The 14657-nt window shown below is 44.0% G+C and overlaps 1 protein-coding gene across 1 annotated transcript; it reads left to right on the top strand.

The window, feature by feature from the left end:
- The first annotated feature begins 483 nt into the window (after nt 1-483).
- On the top strand, nt 484-13035 carry LOC138095739 (cytochrome P450 2G1). The gene is made up of 9 exons (XM_068991620.1): nt 484-663; nt 1476-1638; nt 3609-3758; nt 5613-5773; nt 6025-6201; nt 8653-8794; nt 10807-10994; nt 11122-11263; nt 12854-13035. Exons 1-9 carry the CDS (start codon nt 484-486, stop codon nt 13033-13035), a joined length of 1485 nt encoding a protein of 494 aa, XP_068847721.1.
- Nucleotides 13036-14657: the final 1622 nt, after the last annotated feature.

The raw sequence follows: 14657 nt of genomic DNA, 5'->3' as shown, positions 1-14657 counted from the left end.
ACACAGAGAGAGGAGCCATCTCTGTTTTTCATCAAGACTTTCTAAAACCGTATGCTAACCCTATTTGACAGACAGGGAAACTGAGCCCAAGAGAGTTACGTGACTCACCTAATGAAGAAAAGATGGAATTCAGATTGTATGATCCCTAAATGAAATAGCCTTAAAAATGATGTTCAACTGCTTCTCATGTCCTACCAAGACAAGCTTAACTGGAAGCTGAGCTGAGAGAGCACTGAGAGACTGGAAATACGAAGAAAGGGGAATGTCCCCAGTAGATTTCCCTGGGTGAATTCAATCCACCTTTTTACAGGTGGGAGATTATAGGTTATATAACCACCCCCCAGATAAAGCAATCTCTTCCCTCATGACATCCCTACCCGGAAAACTTGAATCCCGGGGTGTTCAGATTTCTGCACAGTTGATTTCTCAGAATGTATTTAGGTAGGATCTGGTGCCCTGGGCACAATCCTTCGACCTGGCACCATGGAGCTGGGAGGGGCCTTCACCATCTTTCTAGCACTCTGTTTGTCTTGTCTTCTCATCCTCATCGCCTGGAAACGGATGAGCAAAGGGGGAAAGCTGCCGCCTGGTCCCACACCGATACCTTTCCTGGGGAACGTGTTGCAAGTTCGTACTGATGCCACTTTTCAATCTTTCATGAAGGTGAGTCTGTCTGCTTTCACACAGCTGGAAGCAACTAACTCTATAGACAGATAGTGTAGAAATTTCTGAATTTTATAACAAAGGCTCTTGGAAACATAACCTTAGATTTCTGGAATTCCAGAATCTTAAACTCTTGGAAACACAGACTCCTAGCACATTGAAACTTAAGACCTTCAGGACTTCGGAATAACAGTACCTTCTTCTTTAAAAAGAAAAATATGTTGCATTGCCCTACTTGTTAAAGATTTTTTTTAATGCGGGCCATTTTTAAAGTCATTATTGAATTTATTATAATATTGATTCTGTTTTTCTGTTTTGGTTTTCTGTCCACAAGGCATGTGGGATCCTAGTTCCCTGAACAGGGATCAAACCCCAACCCCTTGCATTGGAAAGTAAAGTCTTAACCACCGGGCCTCCAGGACAGTGCCTGGAATAAACAGTTACCTTCTATCCTTAGATACAGGAACTCTTGCACTCTGTTGGTCTTCAAACTTTGACTCCGTATCACGAAATCTTAGGATTCTAGAAAGTTAGCACTTCAGAGCGAGACACATGGATCTTGGAATTCCACCTCATCTAGGTCCACCATTTTACAGATGTGGAAACCAAGGCTTGTAGCAGCAATGGGGGATCTTGCCCAGGATCACAGAAGCCAAGACTTCTGTGTCTCTTTATCAGCAGTCTTTCCAAGCCCAGGACTCAATTTTATCTGTTATTCCCATGCTCCTTGAAATTGCCATCTCCTAAAATCCTTGACTGGATGTCACTTGGTGCTACCTCAGCCTCCTCCTCTCATGTCTTCCTTCACTCAGCTCAAGGAGAAATATGGTCCAGTCTTCACTGTGTACATGGGGCCCCGGCCAGTGGTTGTTTTATGTGGACATGAAGCAGTGAAGGAGGCCCTGGTAGACCGAGCAGATGAGTTCAGTGGCCGCGGAGAACTGGCTTCAGTAGAGCGAAACTTCCAAGGTCATGGTAGGTAACAACAACAAAAATAAAAACAAGGTGTAATCACAAAGTGTAATGTACTTCTATATCCCCGGTTCTTTGATAAGTGCTCTAAATGAATTACTGCTGTGACTTCTCTGAGAGCTATTAATGTCTTCCTAATTTTGCAAGTGAGGAATCTGAGAATGAGAAACATTAGTAGCAACAGTCAGTGGTAGAATCGTTTTACTTTGAACCCAAACCGTCTGACTCTAGAGGATCGTCTGTGTTACTTGTGTTATTATTTTTGATAGACGAGTGGCACTCTTGTAATTCACCAAGCTCTCATAGCCAAGCTTACTGTTTATCCTCCTATATACACACACAGACCCAACCCATAGGTCTCTGCATCCTCCACAGATATCTTTTTAATGTTCCCTACACATCAGTCTCTAATGGCCCTGAGGCAGAATTCCAGAATTCTTTCCTGGAGAATCCCATGGACAGAGGAGCCTGGCAGGCTATGGTCCACAGGATTACAAAGAGTCAGACACAACTGAAGCAACTTAGCATGCAAACACTTAGCATGCACGCACTTAGCATGCCCACATCATTCAATTCCAAGCAGCCTCACACCATTTTTTGATACTTTCACTCACCCACCTATCCCTATGCCTTTCCTTCCATCCATCCATTTTTCCATTGATCCATACAGCCACCAAAAAAATTCATTAGACTTTCTATACAAATATCAGCATCTTTCCAACAAACTGATCTGTACATCATCTATTAACTAACTTCTCATTTACCCATCTAGTCATCCTCTCATCCATCCATTCATTTTTCCTTCCATCATTCATCCACCTATTAATCATTCAGTCATCCACACCTCCTTCCAACCATTTACCCATACATCGCCAACCGTCCATCCATTAACCCTGTACCCATCCAGAAGTCTTTAATCCATCCATTCGTCAGTCATTCCAGTCACAAACACTTCCTTCCATTCAGTGATCCATCAAAATAATTTCATCAAATTTCCAAACATTAATTCACCGATGCATGCACATCTGGAAACTTCTAAATACTGTTTACTACATGGTAACTCCTTTTGTGTGGGTGTATTAGTGTACAGGTATGATCTTCTGTGAACACTTACATGTATGTCTAGAAAATACAAGTAGAACACAGAATATAGAAGTCTCCCCACTCCAACATACTCGATATGACATTCTATCTATGTTTGTATACTAAATTGCTTCAGTCGTGTCCAACTCTTTGTGACCCTATGGACTCGAGCCCACCAGGCTCCTCTGTCCATGGGATTCTCCAGGCAAGAATACTGGAATGTGTTGCCATGTGCTCCTCTAGGGGACCTTTCTGACCCAGGGACAGAACTCGCATCTCATGTGTCTCCTGCATTGCACACAGATTCTTTACCACTGGGCCACCAGGGAAGCCCATTCTATCTATAAAGAAAGTGAAAGTGAAGTCACTCAGTCGCGTCCGACTCTTTGCAACCCCATGGACAGTAGCCTGCACCAGGCTCCTCGGTCCATGAGATTTTCTAGGCAAGAGTACTGGAGTGGGTTGCCATTTCCTTCTCCAGGGAATCTTCCTGACCCAGGGATCGAACCCAGGTCTCCCGCATTGTAGACAGACGCTTTACCATGTGAGCCACCAGGGAAGTCCCATTCTATCTATAGCTCCCCCCATATTCCTAGGCAACCATCCATTATATGCATTTATCCAGTTCCAGGTCTCTAGCCTGTAGGAAACTCTCCGTAATCTCCCGCAGTCATTACTAGCCTGATTTCTTTTCCTTCATCTCAGTCCTGGGCTGTTTTGGGGAGTCCAGTAGGGAGGGAACTTTAGTTTCTCCATTAAGCCTGGAAGGTTGAAAGAGGCATCCCCAGGGGAAAGTTTACAGCTGTCATATCCTGGCACCCTCCCAGTCCAGCACAGAGCTGGGCACAAACAAGAGGTGAGACGGGAGCCTGACCCTGAAATCCTGGCAGGTGTAGCTCTGGCTAACGGAGAACGATGGAGGATTCTCCGACGCTTCTCCCTGACCATTCTTCGGGACTTCGGGATGGGAAAGAGGAGCATTGAGGAGCGGATCCAGGAGGAGGCCGGCTTCCTACTAGTGGAATTACGCAAGACCAAAGGTATGTGTGACCCCAGCCGGGAGGGCTACCAGGGGACTTGGTGGAGAGGGTGGGGGTGTAGAGAGCTCAGTCTCGAGAAGATGGGCTTTAGTGGGAGAAAGTTTGGGAGTGGGAAAGGGTGAAGAAGATGAAGGATTTACTGAGATTTCTAGCCAGATTCCATGTTAAAAGTTAACATGAAAGACCCTTAGAGACCCCTTGTCCAGGGACTTGAATCAGTGGATCTTAAGGAGTTTTTGAGCTCCTCGTATCATGTACAGACTTTGGCAATATGTGAGTTTATGCCTTTTTGTGGCGGTAGGATTAAATTTATCTGTCTAACTAGGTATACGTTCACACATACACATACAAAAACACATAATTTGGGTAAAAACCATACAATGCAAAAATTTGCCACTCTATTTCTGAGGGCATGAGAGGATGAAATGGTTGCATGGCATCACCAACACAATGGACATGAACGTGGGCCAAGTCCAGGAGATGATGAGGGACAGGAAGGCCTGGTGTGCTGCAGCCCATGGGGTCCCAAAAAGTCGGACATGACTGGCGACTCAACAACAACAAACTGTTCTAAGTGTACAATTCAGTTGTGCTACATATATTTACATTGTTGTGAAAGATTTTTAGAACTTTTTCAACTTGCGAATCTGAAACATTACACCATTTCATTACATTTTTAAAGAGATCCATGATGTACCCAAAAATAAGATCTGGAATGTCTGGGGTCTAATGAAAAAAGACACAGAGGCTGAGAAACACAGAGATGAATAGATTAGATACAGAAACAGAGACAAATTTCTCTACATTAGACTCCTCCCTTGGGTTCCACAGGTGCCAAATGGTCTGCCTAAAGACTCTGTATACTCAGGTACCCACAGAAATTATTTGCAAAGCTAATTGTGATTATATGCATTGCTTTAGGGAAATTTTCCCCACACCCACTGGCCTGACCAGCATCTCGTTTTATAGATGGTGCAGCTGAGGCCAGGGGAAGAATTTTATTTTCAATAGGGCAGATGGAATCATTGGTAGAGATAGACCGAATCTAGCCATTCTTTTCTATTTTTTCAATGCATCCCTTACCTCCACTTCTTTCTAAAACCTGTGGCTCTCCAGGACAGTTAACTTCTTTTTTTTTCTCCTTTTTTTAATATTTGTGGCTGCACTGGTTCTTCATTTCTGTGCAGGCTGTCTCTAGGTGCAGCGAGCAGGAATCACTCTTTGTTGTGGTGAGCGGGCTTCTCATTGCAGAGCACAGGCTTTTGACAAGAGGGCTTCAGTAGCTGCAGCGTGCAGGATCCGTGGTCTAATCAATTAGCAGGGTCTAGCGCACTCAGGCTCAGTACTTGTGGTGCACTGGCTTAGTGGCTCCTGAGCACGTGCAGTCTTCCCAGACCAGGGATCGAACCTGCGTCCCCTGCATTGGCAGGCAGGTTCTTATCCACTGTACCACAAGGGAAGTCCCAGGACAATTAACTTCTAATAACAAAAAATAAGCATTCAGCTCTACCAGCATCTCTCACATGGTTATTACATGTCAGGCACTGTGCTAAATATTTTACATGGATAATTAACATTGAATTTTCATGAACCAATGAGGTGGCTATTTTTTTAATCTTCACATATTTTTATGTATTTATTTGGCTGCACCGGGTCTTAGCTGAGGCACACAGGATCTTTAGTGGCAGCATGTGAGATCCAGTTCCCAAGCCAGGAATTGAACTCAGGCCCCCTGCAATGGGAGCATGGAGTCTCAGCCACTGGACCACCAGGGAAGTCCCTCAGGTGCTTATTAAACCAATCTGATGTCACATTCCATGTTCCTACTCATGGCCTCCAACTTCCATTATTCAGGGGCTCGCATCGAACCTACTTTCTTCCTGAGCCGCACTGTCTCCAACGTCATCAGTTCCGTCGTCTTTGGAAGCCGCTTTGACTACGAGGACAAGCAGTTCCTGAAGTTGCTGCAAATGATCAACCAGAGTTTCATAGAAATGAGCACATCCTGGGCCCAGGTGCCCATCAGTCACCTCTATGTCCACCCCCCAACCTCTGTTAACTAAGCCCCTGCCTCTTCCTCACTAACTCCTCCCCACAATCTTGGGAGGCAAGAATCAAGATGCCCTGGGTCTCCAAGAAGCAAATGGCCTCATGCAATTCTCAGACCCCGTGCTAGATGCTAAGCCCAGCTATTGGACTCCAGACTCAGCCCAGGCTGGCCTCTGGTGCCCATGGCTAACAAACATCCTTTGCTTATTCCCCACAGTTATATGACATGTATTCTGGAATCATGCAATATTTGCCAGGAAGACACAATCGCATCTACTACTTGATAGAGGAGCTCAAGGACTTCATTGCCTCCAGGGTCAAGATCAACGAAGCATCACTTGACCCCCAGAACCCTCGGGACTTCATTGATTGCTTCCTCATCAAGATGCACCAGGTACCTCTTCCTCTGCCCCCAGTCCTTTCCTCTCATCTCCCCAATCCCTAGCGTCTACAACTTTAGACTCATCTGTAAACATCTTGATGACAGTATGTCAAGGGCCAAGCATTGTTTCACCAGGTTGATTTTTATTTATAGATGAGATATAGAAACTGTTAAGGTATAAACTCTTACACTCTTAAACTTTGAAGCTAAGACTTCTAAGAACATGGAAACTTAAACTCGTACACCTTTCTAATCTGATACACCAGAGACTTACAAATACAGAAAAGTAGAATGCATTTTTAGAGTCTTAGAATTTGCCAAGCTGAAACATTTAAAGTCTAAACTTTGGAGTTTAAACTTCCAAATTAAAAGTTTAATGTCTTCCCAGCTTCCAATGCAGGGGTGTGGTTTCTACCCCTGGTTGGGGAACTAAGATTCCATATGCCACGTGGTGTGGCTAAGAAATCAATTTTCACCTTTTTCTAAAGTGTACATGGAACCTTCTCCAGGATATATCACATCCTGGGCCATAAATTTAGCCTTGGTAAATTCAAAAAAATTGAAATCATTCCAAGAATCTTTTCTGAACACAATGCAGTAAGATTAGATCTCAATTACAGGAGAAAAACTATTAAAAATTCCAACATATGGAGACTGAACAATACGCTGCTGAATAACCAACAAATCACAGAAGAAATCAAAATATGCATAGAAATGAACGTAAATGAAACACAACAACCCAAAACCTATGGGACACTGTAAAAGCAGTGCTTGGGAGAAGGTTCATAGCAATACAGGCTTACCTCAAGAAACAAGAAAAAAGTCAAATAAATAACCTAACTCTACACCTAAAGCAACTAGAAAAGGAATAAATGAAGAACTCCAGGTTAGTAGAAGGAAAGAAATCATAAAAAATAGGGCAGAAATAAATGCAAAAGAAACAAAAGAGACCATAGCAAAAATCAACAAAGCTAAAAGCTGGTTCTTTGAGAAGTTAAATAAAATTGACAAACCATTAGCCAGACTCATCAAGAAACAAAGGGAAAAAAAATCAAACAAAATTAGAAATGAAAATGGAGAGATCACAACAGACAACACAGAAATCCAAAGATCACAAGAGATGACTATCAACAATTATATGTCAATAAAATGGACAACTTGGAAGAAATGGAAAAATTCTTAGAAAAGTACAACTTTCCAAAACTGAACCAGGAAGAAATGGAAAATCGTAACAGACCCATCACAAGCATGGAAATTGAAACTGTAATCAGAAATCTTCCAGCAAACAAAAGCCCAGGACCAGATGGCTTCACAGCTGAATTCTACCAAAAATTTAGAGAAGAGCTAACACCTATCCCACTCAAACTCTTCCAGAAAATTGCAGAGGAAGTAAACTTCCAAACTCATTCTATGAGGCCACATCACCCTAATACCAAAACCTGACAAAGATGCCACAGCAAAAGAAAACTACAGGCCAATGTCACTGATGAACATAGATGTAAAAATCCTTAACAAAATTCTAGCAAACAGAATCCAACAACATATTAAAAAGATCATACATCATGACCAAGTGGGCTTTATCCCAGGGATGCAAGGATTCTTCAATATCCACAAATCAATGTAATACACCACATTAACAAATTGAAAAATAAAAACCATATGATTATCTCAATAGACGCAGAGAAAGCCTTTGACAAAATTCAACATCCATTTATGATAAAAACCCTCCAGAAAGCAGGAATAGAAGGAACATACCTCAACATAATAAGAGCTATATATGACAAACCCACAGCAAACATTATCCTCAATGGTGAAAAAATTTTTTTCAAAAATTTTTTAAAGTTTAAACTCTTAGAGATATAGCAATTTAGAAGCTTAGTAACTCCGCATCATGGATTCTTAGGATTTTATAAACTTACAAATTTCTATTTTTCTACTGTAGGACCTCTGTACTCAGCAGGTTTTTTTTTTTAACAGATATTTGATTGAAATTTGACCTTTATTTATATTTTATTCATTGGTTTGGCTGCGTTGGGTCTTAGTTGCAGCATGTGCACGAGAGCTCAGTAGCTCCAAGGCACGTGGGATCTTACTTCCCTGACCAGGGGTCGAACCTGCAACCCCTGAATTGCAAGGCAGATTCCTCACCACTGGACCACCAGCGAAGTCCTTCAGCAGTTTGAAATCATGTACCCTAATGTCTTATCTCCACTTCCCTCTCCCTCAATCTCCCCACTGTTCACTACACTCCGGCTATCCTGGCAGCTACACTGGCCTCCTCTTTGTCGTTCCTCACCAGACACACGTCTGCCTCAGGACCTTTGCTCTGACTGTTTCCTCTCCCAGATACTCACCTGGTTCACCCATCTGTTGTGTTTTCACAAAGCCCTACCTTATACACAGGGAGAAAACGAGATGAAGGCAGAAGATGGTGAGTCTATTTATCATCTCTCTCATTTTCAGGATAAAAACAACCCCCACACAGAATTCAACCTCAAGAATTTGGTCCTGACAACCCTCAACCTCTTTTTCGCTGGCACTGAGACAGTGAGCTCTACACTCCGCTATGGATTGCTGCTCATGATGAAGCATCCTGAGGTGGAAGGTGAGCGTCCACCTGAGCCTTACCTGGCAGACCTCACTCCCCACAGGAAAGACGACATCATCCTGAAACTGTAGAATCCCACAGCTTTCAACTCCTCACACTTTAGAACCTCAGGATGTGGGATCTCAGGATCTCCGGCTTGGAAAGTCATTTAATTTCATCTTCTGCTTGGTGCCTGTCATGGTTTCTTATCCAATACTTTGGCCACCTGATGCAAAGACCCTGATGCTGGCAAAGACAGAAGGCAAAAGGAGAAGGGGGCGGCAGAGGATGAGACGGTTATAGATGGCATCAGTGACACGATGGACACGAATCTGAGCAAACTCTGGGAGACGGTGAAGGACAGGGAAGCCTGGCGTGTTATAGTCCACGAGGTGGCAAAGAGTCAGACACGACTTAGTGACTGAATTACAGCAACAAAATAGACTCTTATGTGGTGAGTTATGAGAAACTTAGTAGCTTGAAGCCACAATAATCTATCATCTTACAGTTCTGGACTTCAGAAATTCAGATAGGCTTTCACTGGGTCAAACCAGGGTTGGTCTGACTCCTTGCCTTTTCCAACCTCTAGAGCTGTATTTCTTGCATTCCTGGGCTCCATTTCCAAAGCCAGCAGCATTTCACCTTCAAATCTCTCTTTGTATCCATTGTCACATCTCCTTCTCTGACTCTGACCTTTCTGCCTCCTTCTTAGACAAACACTTGTGGTTACTTTTAGAGCCAATAGGGATTATTCAGAATAATCTCCCCATCTCAAAACCCTTAAGTTAATTATATCTGCAAAGTGTCCTTGGTCTTGTAAGGTAACATACCCAGGTTCCAGGGATTAGGAGGTAGTATTTTTGATGGCCATTATTTGGCCAACTATAGTGGCAGAATCAAACAGAATCCATCGCCAGTAAACTGTAATCTGGTCTGGTTGCGTAACTCCAGTAATGAGAAACTCATTTATTCACCAAAGGAAAATTCCCAGTTTTGGCCCCTCTCCCTTCTAATGTGGCTTCCCCAGTGAATCAGCGGTAAAGAATCTGCCTGCAATGCAGGAGATGCAAGTTCAATCCCTGAGTCAGGAAGATCCCCTGGAGGAGGGGATGGCAACCCACCCTAGTATTCTTGCCTGGAGAATCCCATGGACAGAGGAGCCTGGCAGACTATATATAGTCCACAGGGTCACAAAGAGTTGGACACAACTGAGGACCTGAGCACACCTTCTAATGTAATTCAAAACAAACTAACAGATTTCTCTTCTTACAGACAATGGGAGAGACTAACATTTCCATTCAGACTCATCTAGTTTCTCCTTCACTGTCTGAGTTGTCTTTTACTAATCTAAATCATCTAATATCTAATGGACACCTCAGTTACTTGCATACTGCATTACATGTGCAATTTACAACTTCATGGGCTTTATGCATTGTTGTTGTTGTTCAGTCACTAAGTCGCATCTGACTCTTTGCAACCCATGGGCTGCAGCACACCAGGTTTCTCTGTCCTTCAGTATCTCCAGATATGTCTTTCCAGAGTTTGCTCAAACTCACCATTGAGTCAGTGATGCAATCCAACCATCTCATCCTCTGTTGCCCCCTTCTCCTTCTGCCTTCAATCTTTCCCAGCATCAGGGTCTTTTCCAAGGAATCGGCTCTTTGCATCAGGTGGCCAAAGTATCAGAGCTTCAGCTTCAGCATCAGTTCTTCCAGTGAATATGCAGGGTTGGTCTCCTTTAGGAATGACTGGTTTGATCTTCTTGCTGTCCAAGGAACTCTCAAGAGTCTTCAGCACCACAATTCAAAAGCATCAATTCTTTGGCACTAAGCCTTCTTTGTGGTCCAACTCTCACATCCGTATGTGACTACTGGAAAGAGTGTTTATTAGCCCCACCAATGTGTCAGGAGTTAAGAATAAAGAGACAGTCCAAATACATATGGAGCTGAAGACACAAACCTATGACCCAATCCTGGCCTCCAGAAACACCTCCTGCATCTTTGTCTGCTGTGTGTTCTGGTTTTTTCCAGCCAAGATCCATGAAGAGATTGACCAGGTGATTGGACCACACCGGATCCCAAGTGTCGATGACCGGGCCAAGATGCCCTACACAGATGCCGTGATCCATGAGATCCAGAGACTCACAGATATCGTGCCCATGGGCGTCCCCCATAATGTCATCCGGGACACTCATTTCCGAGGCTACCTTCTGCCCAAGGTGGAGCTGCACCTCTGTTCTCATCCCTCCCTCCACTGTACCCCACTGTACCCAACTCCTCCTGGGTCCCTACCATTCTCCATACTCCAAAACTGATTTCTCCTAACTGAGCCCATCTTCACCCCAGGGCACCGATGTCTTTCCTCTTCTTGGCTCCGTCCTCAAAGACCCCAAGTACTTCCGCTACCCAGATGCCTTCTATCCACAACACTTCCTGGACGAGCAGGGCCACTTCAAGAAGAATGAAGCCTTTGTGCCTTTTTCCTCTGGTAGGCATCTATGGTCTGAGTCCCCCCACCCCCACCAGCTCTGCAGAAACACGCTAGATATGTCCCCCAATCATTGGTCTGTGTTTGACATTCAGGTTTGAATGGGAAGCTGGGTGGTATTTCATAGACTCACACAATACTAGAATTCCAGAATGATGGAATATCAGGACCATGGACTCTGATAATTAGAAAAGTAATTGCACTAAATAGAGGCCAGCATATTTTTTCTAAGGGCCCAAATATAGAATATTTTAGGTTTCGCTGGTCTTTGTCTGAACTATGCAGTCTACACCATTGTACTGTGAACGCACCCACAGACATTTATAAACAGTGATGCTGATACTGAGTCATGTCTGACTCTTTGCAACCCCATGAGCTGTTGCCCACCAGGCTCATCTGTCTGTGGGATTTTCCAGGCCAGAATACTGGAGTGGGTTGCTGTTTCCTCCTCCAGGCAATCTTTCCATCCCAGGGATTGAACCCATGTTGCCTGGGCGCAGGCAGGTTCTTTATCTGCTGAGCCATCCTGGGGAATTCCCTGGTGATCCAGTTGTTAGGACTCCAAGCTTCCACAGCATGGGGCCAGGTTCAATCCCTGGTGGGGGATATAAGATCCTGAAAGCCGCATGGCATGGCGAGAAAACAATAAAAATAAAAAAGCATGTCTGTGATGGATGCAAAATTAAAAAAAACTATGCACATTAACACTTGAATTTTAATTTTCACATATCAAAAAATATTATTTTTCTCCTGATTTTTTAACCACTTAAAAATGTTAAAAGATTCTTATTTTGCAGACAGTATAAAACAGGCAGCAGGAAAGATTTACCCAATAAACAGCACCTTGGTTAACTCATAATACAATATCTTTGAAAAATCGTATTTTAAGTGTAAGCTATACTGAACCTGGTGTCAGTGCAGCACACTCCACCACTTAAAACACCATCAGTGGGGCCATGAATGAGTTACTTCAGCTCCCTGTCTGTAAAATGGAGATTAATCTCCCCAAAGCATTGGAAGAGTGATTGACAAACAGCAAGCACTATTTTTTTTATTTGTATTGGAGTATAGTTGATTTACAAGGTAGTGTTAGTATTTGCTGTACAGCAAAGTGAATCAGTTACACACACACACACACATATATATATATATATATATATATATATATGTATACATACTCTCTTTTTATTTTTGGTAGATCCAGCACTATTTAAGTGTGAGCTTTTGGTTTCCCTCACCAGTGTCTGGCACCTTGTAGGCACTTCCTAAACCTTTAAAAGAAACAGAAATGAAAAGACTTTAAATGCATGGATCCTTTACAACCATTCTGTCTTAGAATCTGTTGGAATTTGCGCCATCAGAGAAATAGCTTCCACGTGTTGAGCCCCCTATACGTGGAAGATCCTAGCGGAGCGTTAACTGTAGAAACTCATTGCATTTTTATAACCCTAAAAAGTGGGTATTATCATGACCCCAGAGATGCAGAGGAGGCAGCTGAGGCTGAGCGGTGGTGAGACCGGAATCCTCTCCATGCGGGTCTGCCTCTCCCCACTATTCCCCCCGCCCCCTTTCTCCCCTCTGTGCCCACAGGAAAGCGCATCTGCCTGGGCGAGGCCATGGCCCGCATGGAACTCTTCCTCTACTTCACCTCGATCCTTCAGAACTTCTCCCTGCGTTCTCTGGTGCCACCTGCTGACATCGACATCACGCCCAAGGTCTCAGGCTTTGGCAACATCCCTCCGACCTACGAGCTCTGCTTCATGGTCCGCTGAGCGCCCCCTATTGGAGGTGGAAGGAGCCGCCGGAGAACAGAGCTCCGCCCAAGTGTCCCGGCGCACCAAACCTCTTCATCCCTCTTCAGTTCTCCCAACAATTCTAAGAGAAGGCACTATTACACTGTCACGGGACACAGGTCAGCAGGGGTCACCCCAAAATATGGAGCTGTATATCTTCTACATCCAGCAGAAAAGCAACGCCCTGGCCAAGACTTTGGCAAAAGCTTGCAGATTTTAAGTTCATTTGTTCACCTCCACCTAGGTTTCTATCTGTACCAAATTCTTATTGTAGACCTCCATGTCTTTATGCTGTTCCGTTGACCTTTCCCCAGTAATGACCAAAGGTAGATAATGAAGAATAAACATAATAAAATTTTTAAATGGTGTGGTGCATTAGAAAAGCAAAGTAGGGATTTCCCTGGTAGTCCAATGGCTAAGACTCTGAGCTCCCAGTGCAGGGGAGCTGGGTTCAATCTCTGGTCAGGAAACTAAATCCCACAAGCTACAACTAAGAGCTTGCATGCCGCAACTAAGACCCGGTGCAGCCAAATAAATACTTTCTCAAAAAAAGGGGAGAAAAGAAAAAAGAATTCCAGAATTGGAATTTTAAATCGGCGGCATGGGTGGTTTCACAAGGCCATAATGAGCAAGCTGTTCAGGTATCTGAGGAAGGAATGTTCCTGGCAGAACAATTAAAAAGGGGAGAGCCGTAAGGCAAAAGACTGGGTGTGTGCTCATGAACCCACAAAGCAGACAGGTATGGCTGGAGTAGAGGAGGAAGGGAGAGAAGAGTGAGTGAAATGAGGGCAAAGGGTTAAAAGGCCAGATTATGTGGGGCCTTGAGTGCAATGGAGGCCTTTGGGAAGGTCGGAGATCATAGGATGACATGTATTGACATGTTTTAAATGGCTTGTGCTAGCTGTTATTCAATGAATAAACTGAGGGAGGGAGTAAGGACCAGAGCAAGGACCAACTAGGAAGTTATGACAAGCAGCAACATTGACTCAGACACAGTAGAACCAGTGGAGGGTGGGGAGAAGATGACAGATTTGGAGTTTATTATGATGCACCAGACTGCAGGGGCTTCCCAGGCGGCTCAGTGATAAAGAATCCACCTGCCAACGCAGGAGACACAGGAGACGCAGATTCGATCCCTGGGTCGGGAAGATCCCCGGGAGGAGGAAATGGCAACCCACCCCAGTGTTCTTGCCTGGAGAATCTCATGGACAGAGGAGCCTGGGGGGCTACAGTCCATGGGGTCGCAAAGAGTCAGACACGACGGAGAGACTAAACAAAAGCATGAGAGTGCGTTTGATACTGTATCGAAGGTGGGGCATGAGAGAAAGAGGGGGTTCGAGTATCACTCTAGGGATAACAGCACATCCTTTACAACTTCCTTCTCACTATGACCACCCCCCCGCCAGAGACTCCCAAGGCCCCTAACAGCCAAGGTTCCTATTTTTAATCAACATCAAATGTCATTGGCTCTTTTAGGTAGAAAAATCTGCTGGCTACTGGAAGATGATTGGTTGGCTCACAAAATCTATGTGAATTCTGGAAAGCCAGGCTAAGAATATGAGTAGCAAAAAAAAAAAAAAACAGCTGGGTCAGGAGAACAT

The sequence above is a fragment of the Capricornis sumatraensis genome, chromosome 20, assembly GCF_032405125.1.
Source record: "Capricornis sumatraensis isolate serow.1 chromosome 20, serow.2, whole genome shotgun sequence".
Lineage (NCBI taxonomy): Eukaryota > Metazoa > Chordata > Mammalia > Artiodactyla > Bovidae > Capricornis > Capricornis sumatraensis.
This window is presented reverse-complemented; position numbering and strand designations above follow the sequence as displayed.

Bases quoted from the DNA above. Each gene is read 5' to 3' on its own strand.
- LOC138095739 (XM_068991620.1), top strand. From the start codon at position 484: ATGGAGCTGGGAGGGGCCTTCACCATCTTTCTAGCACTCTGTTTGTCT. The intron at 664-1,475 runs GTGAGTCTGTCT...TCCTTCACTCAG, and splicing joins CTTTTCAATCTTTCATGAAG to CTCAAGGAGAAATATGGTCC. The intron at 6,202-8,652 runs GTACCTCTTCCT...TCTCATTTTCAG, and splicing joins TCCTCATCAAGATGCACCAG to GATAAAAACAACCCCCACAC.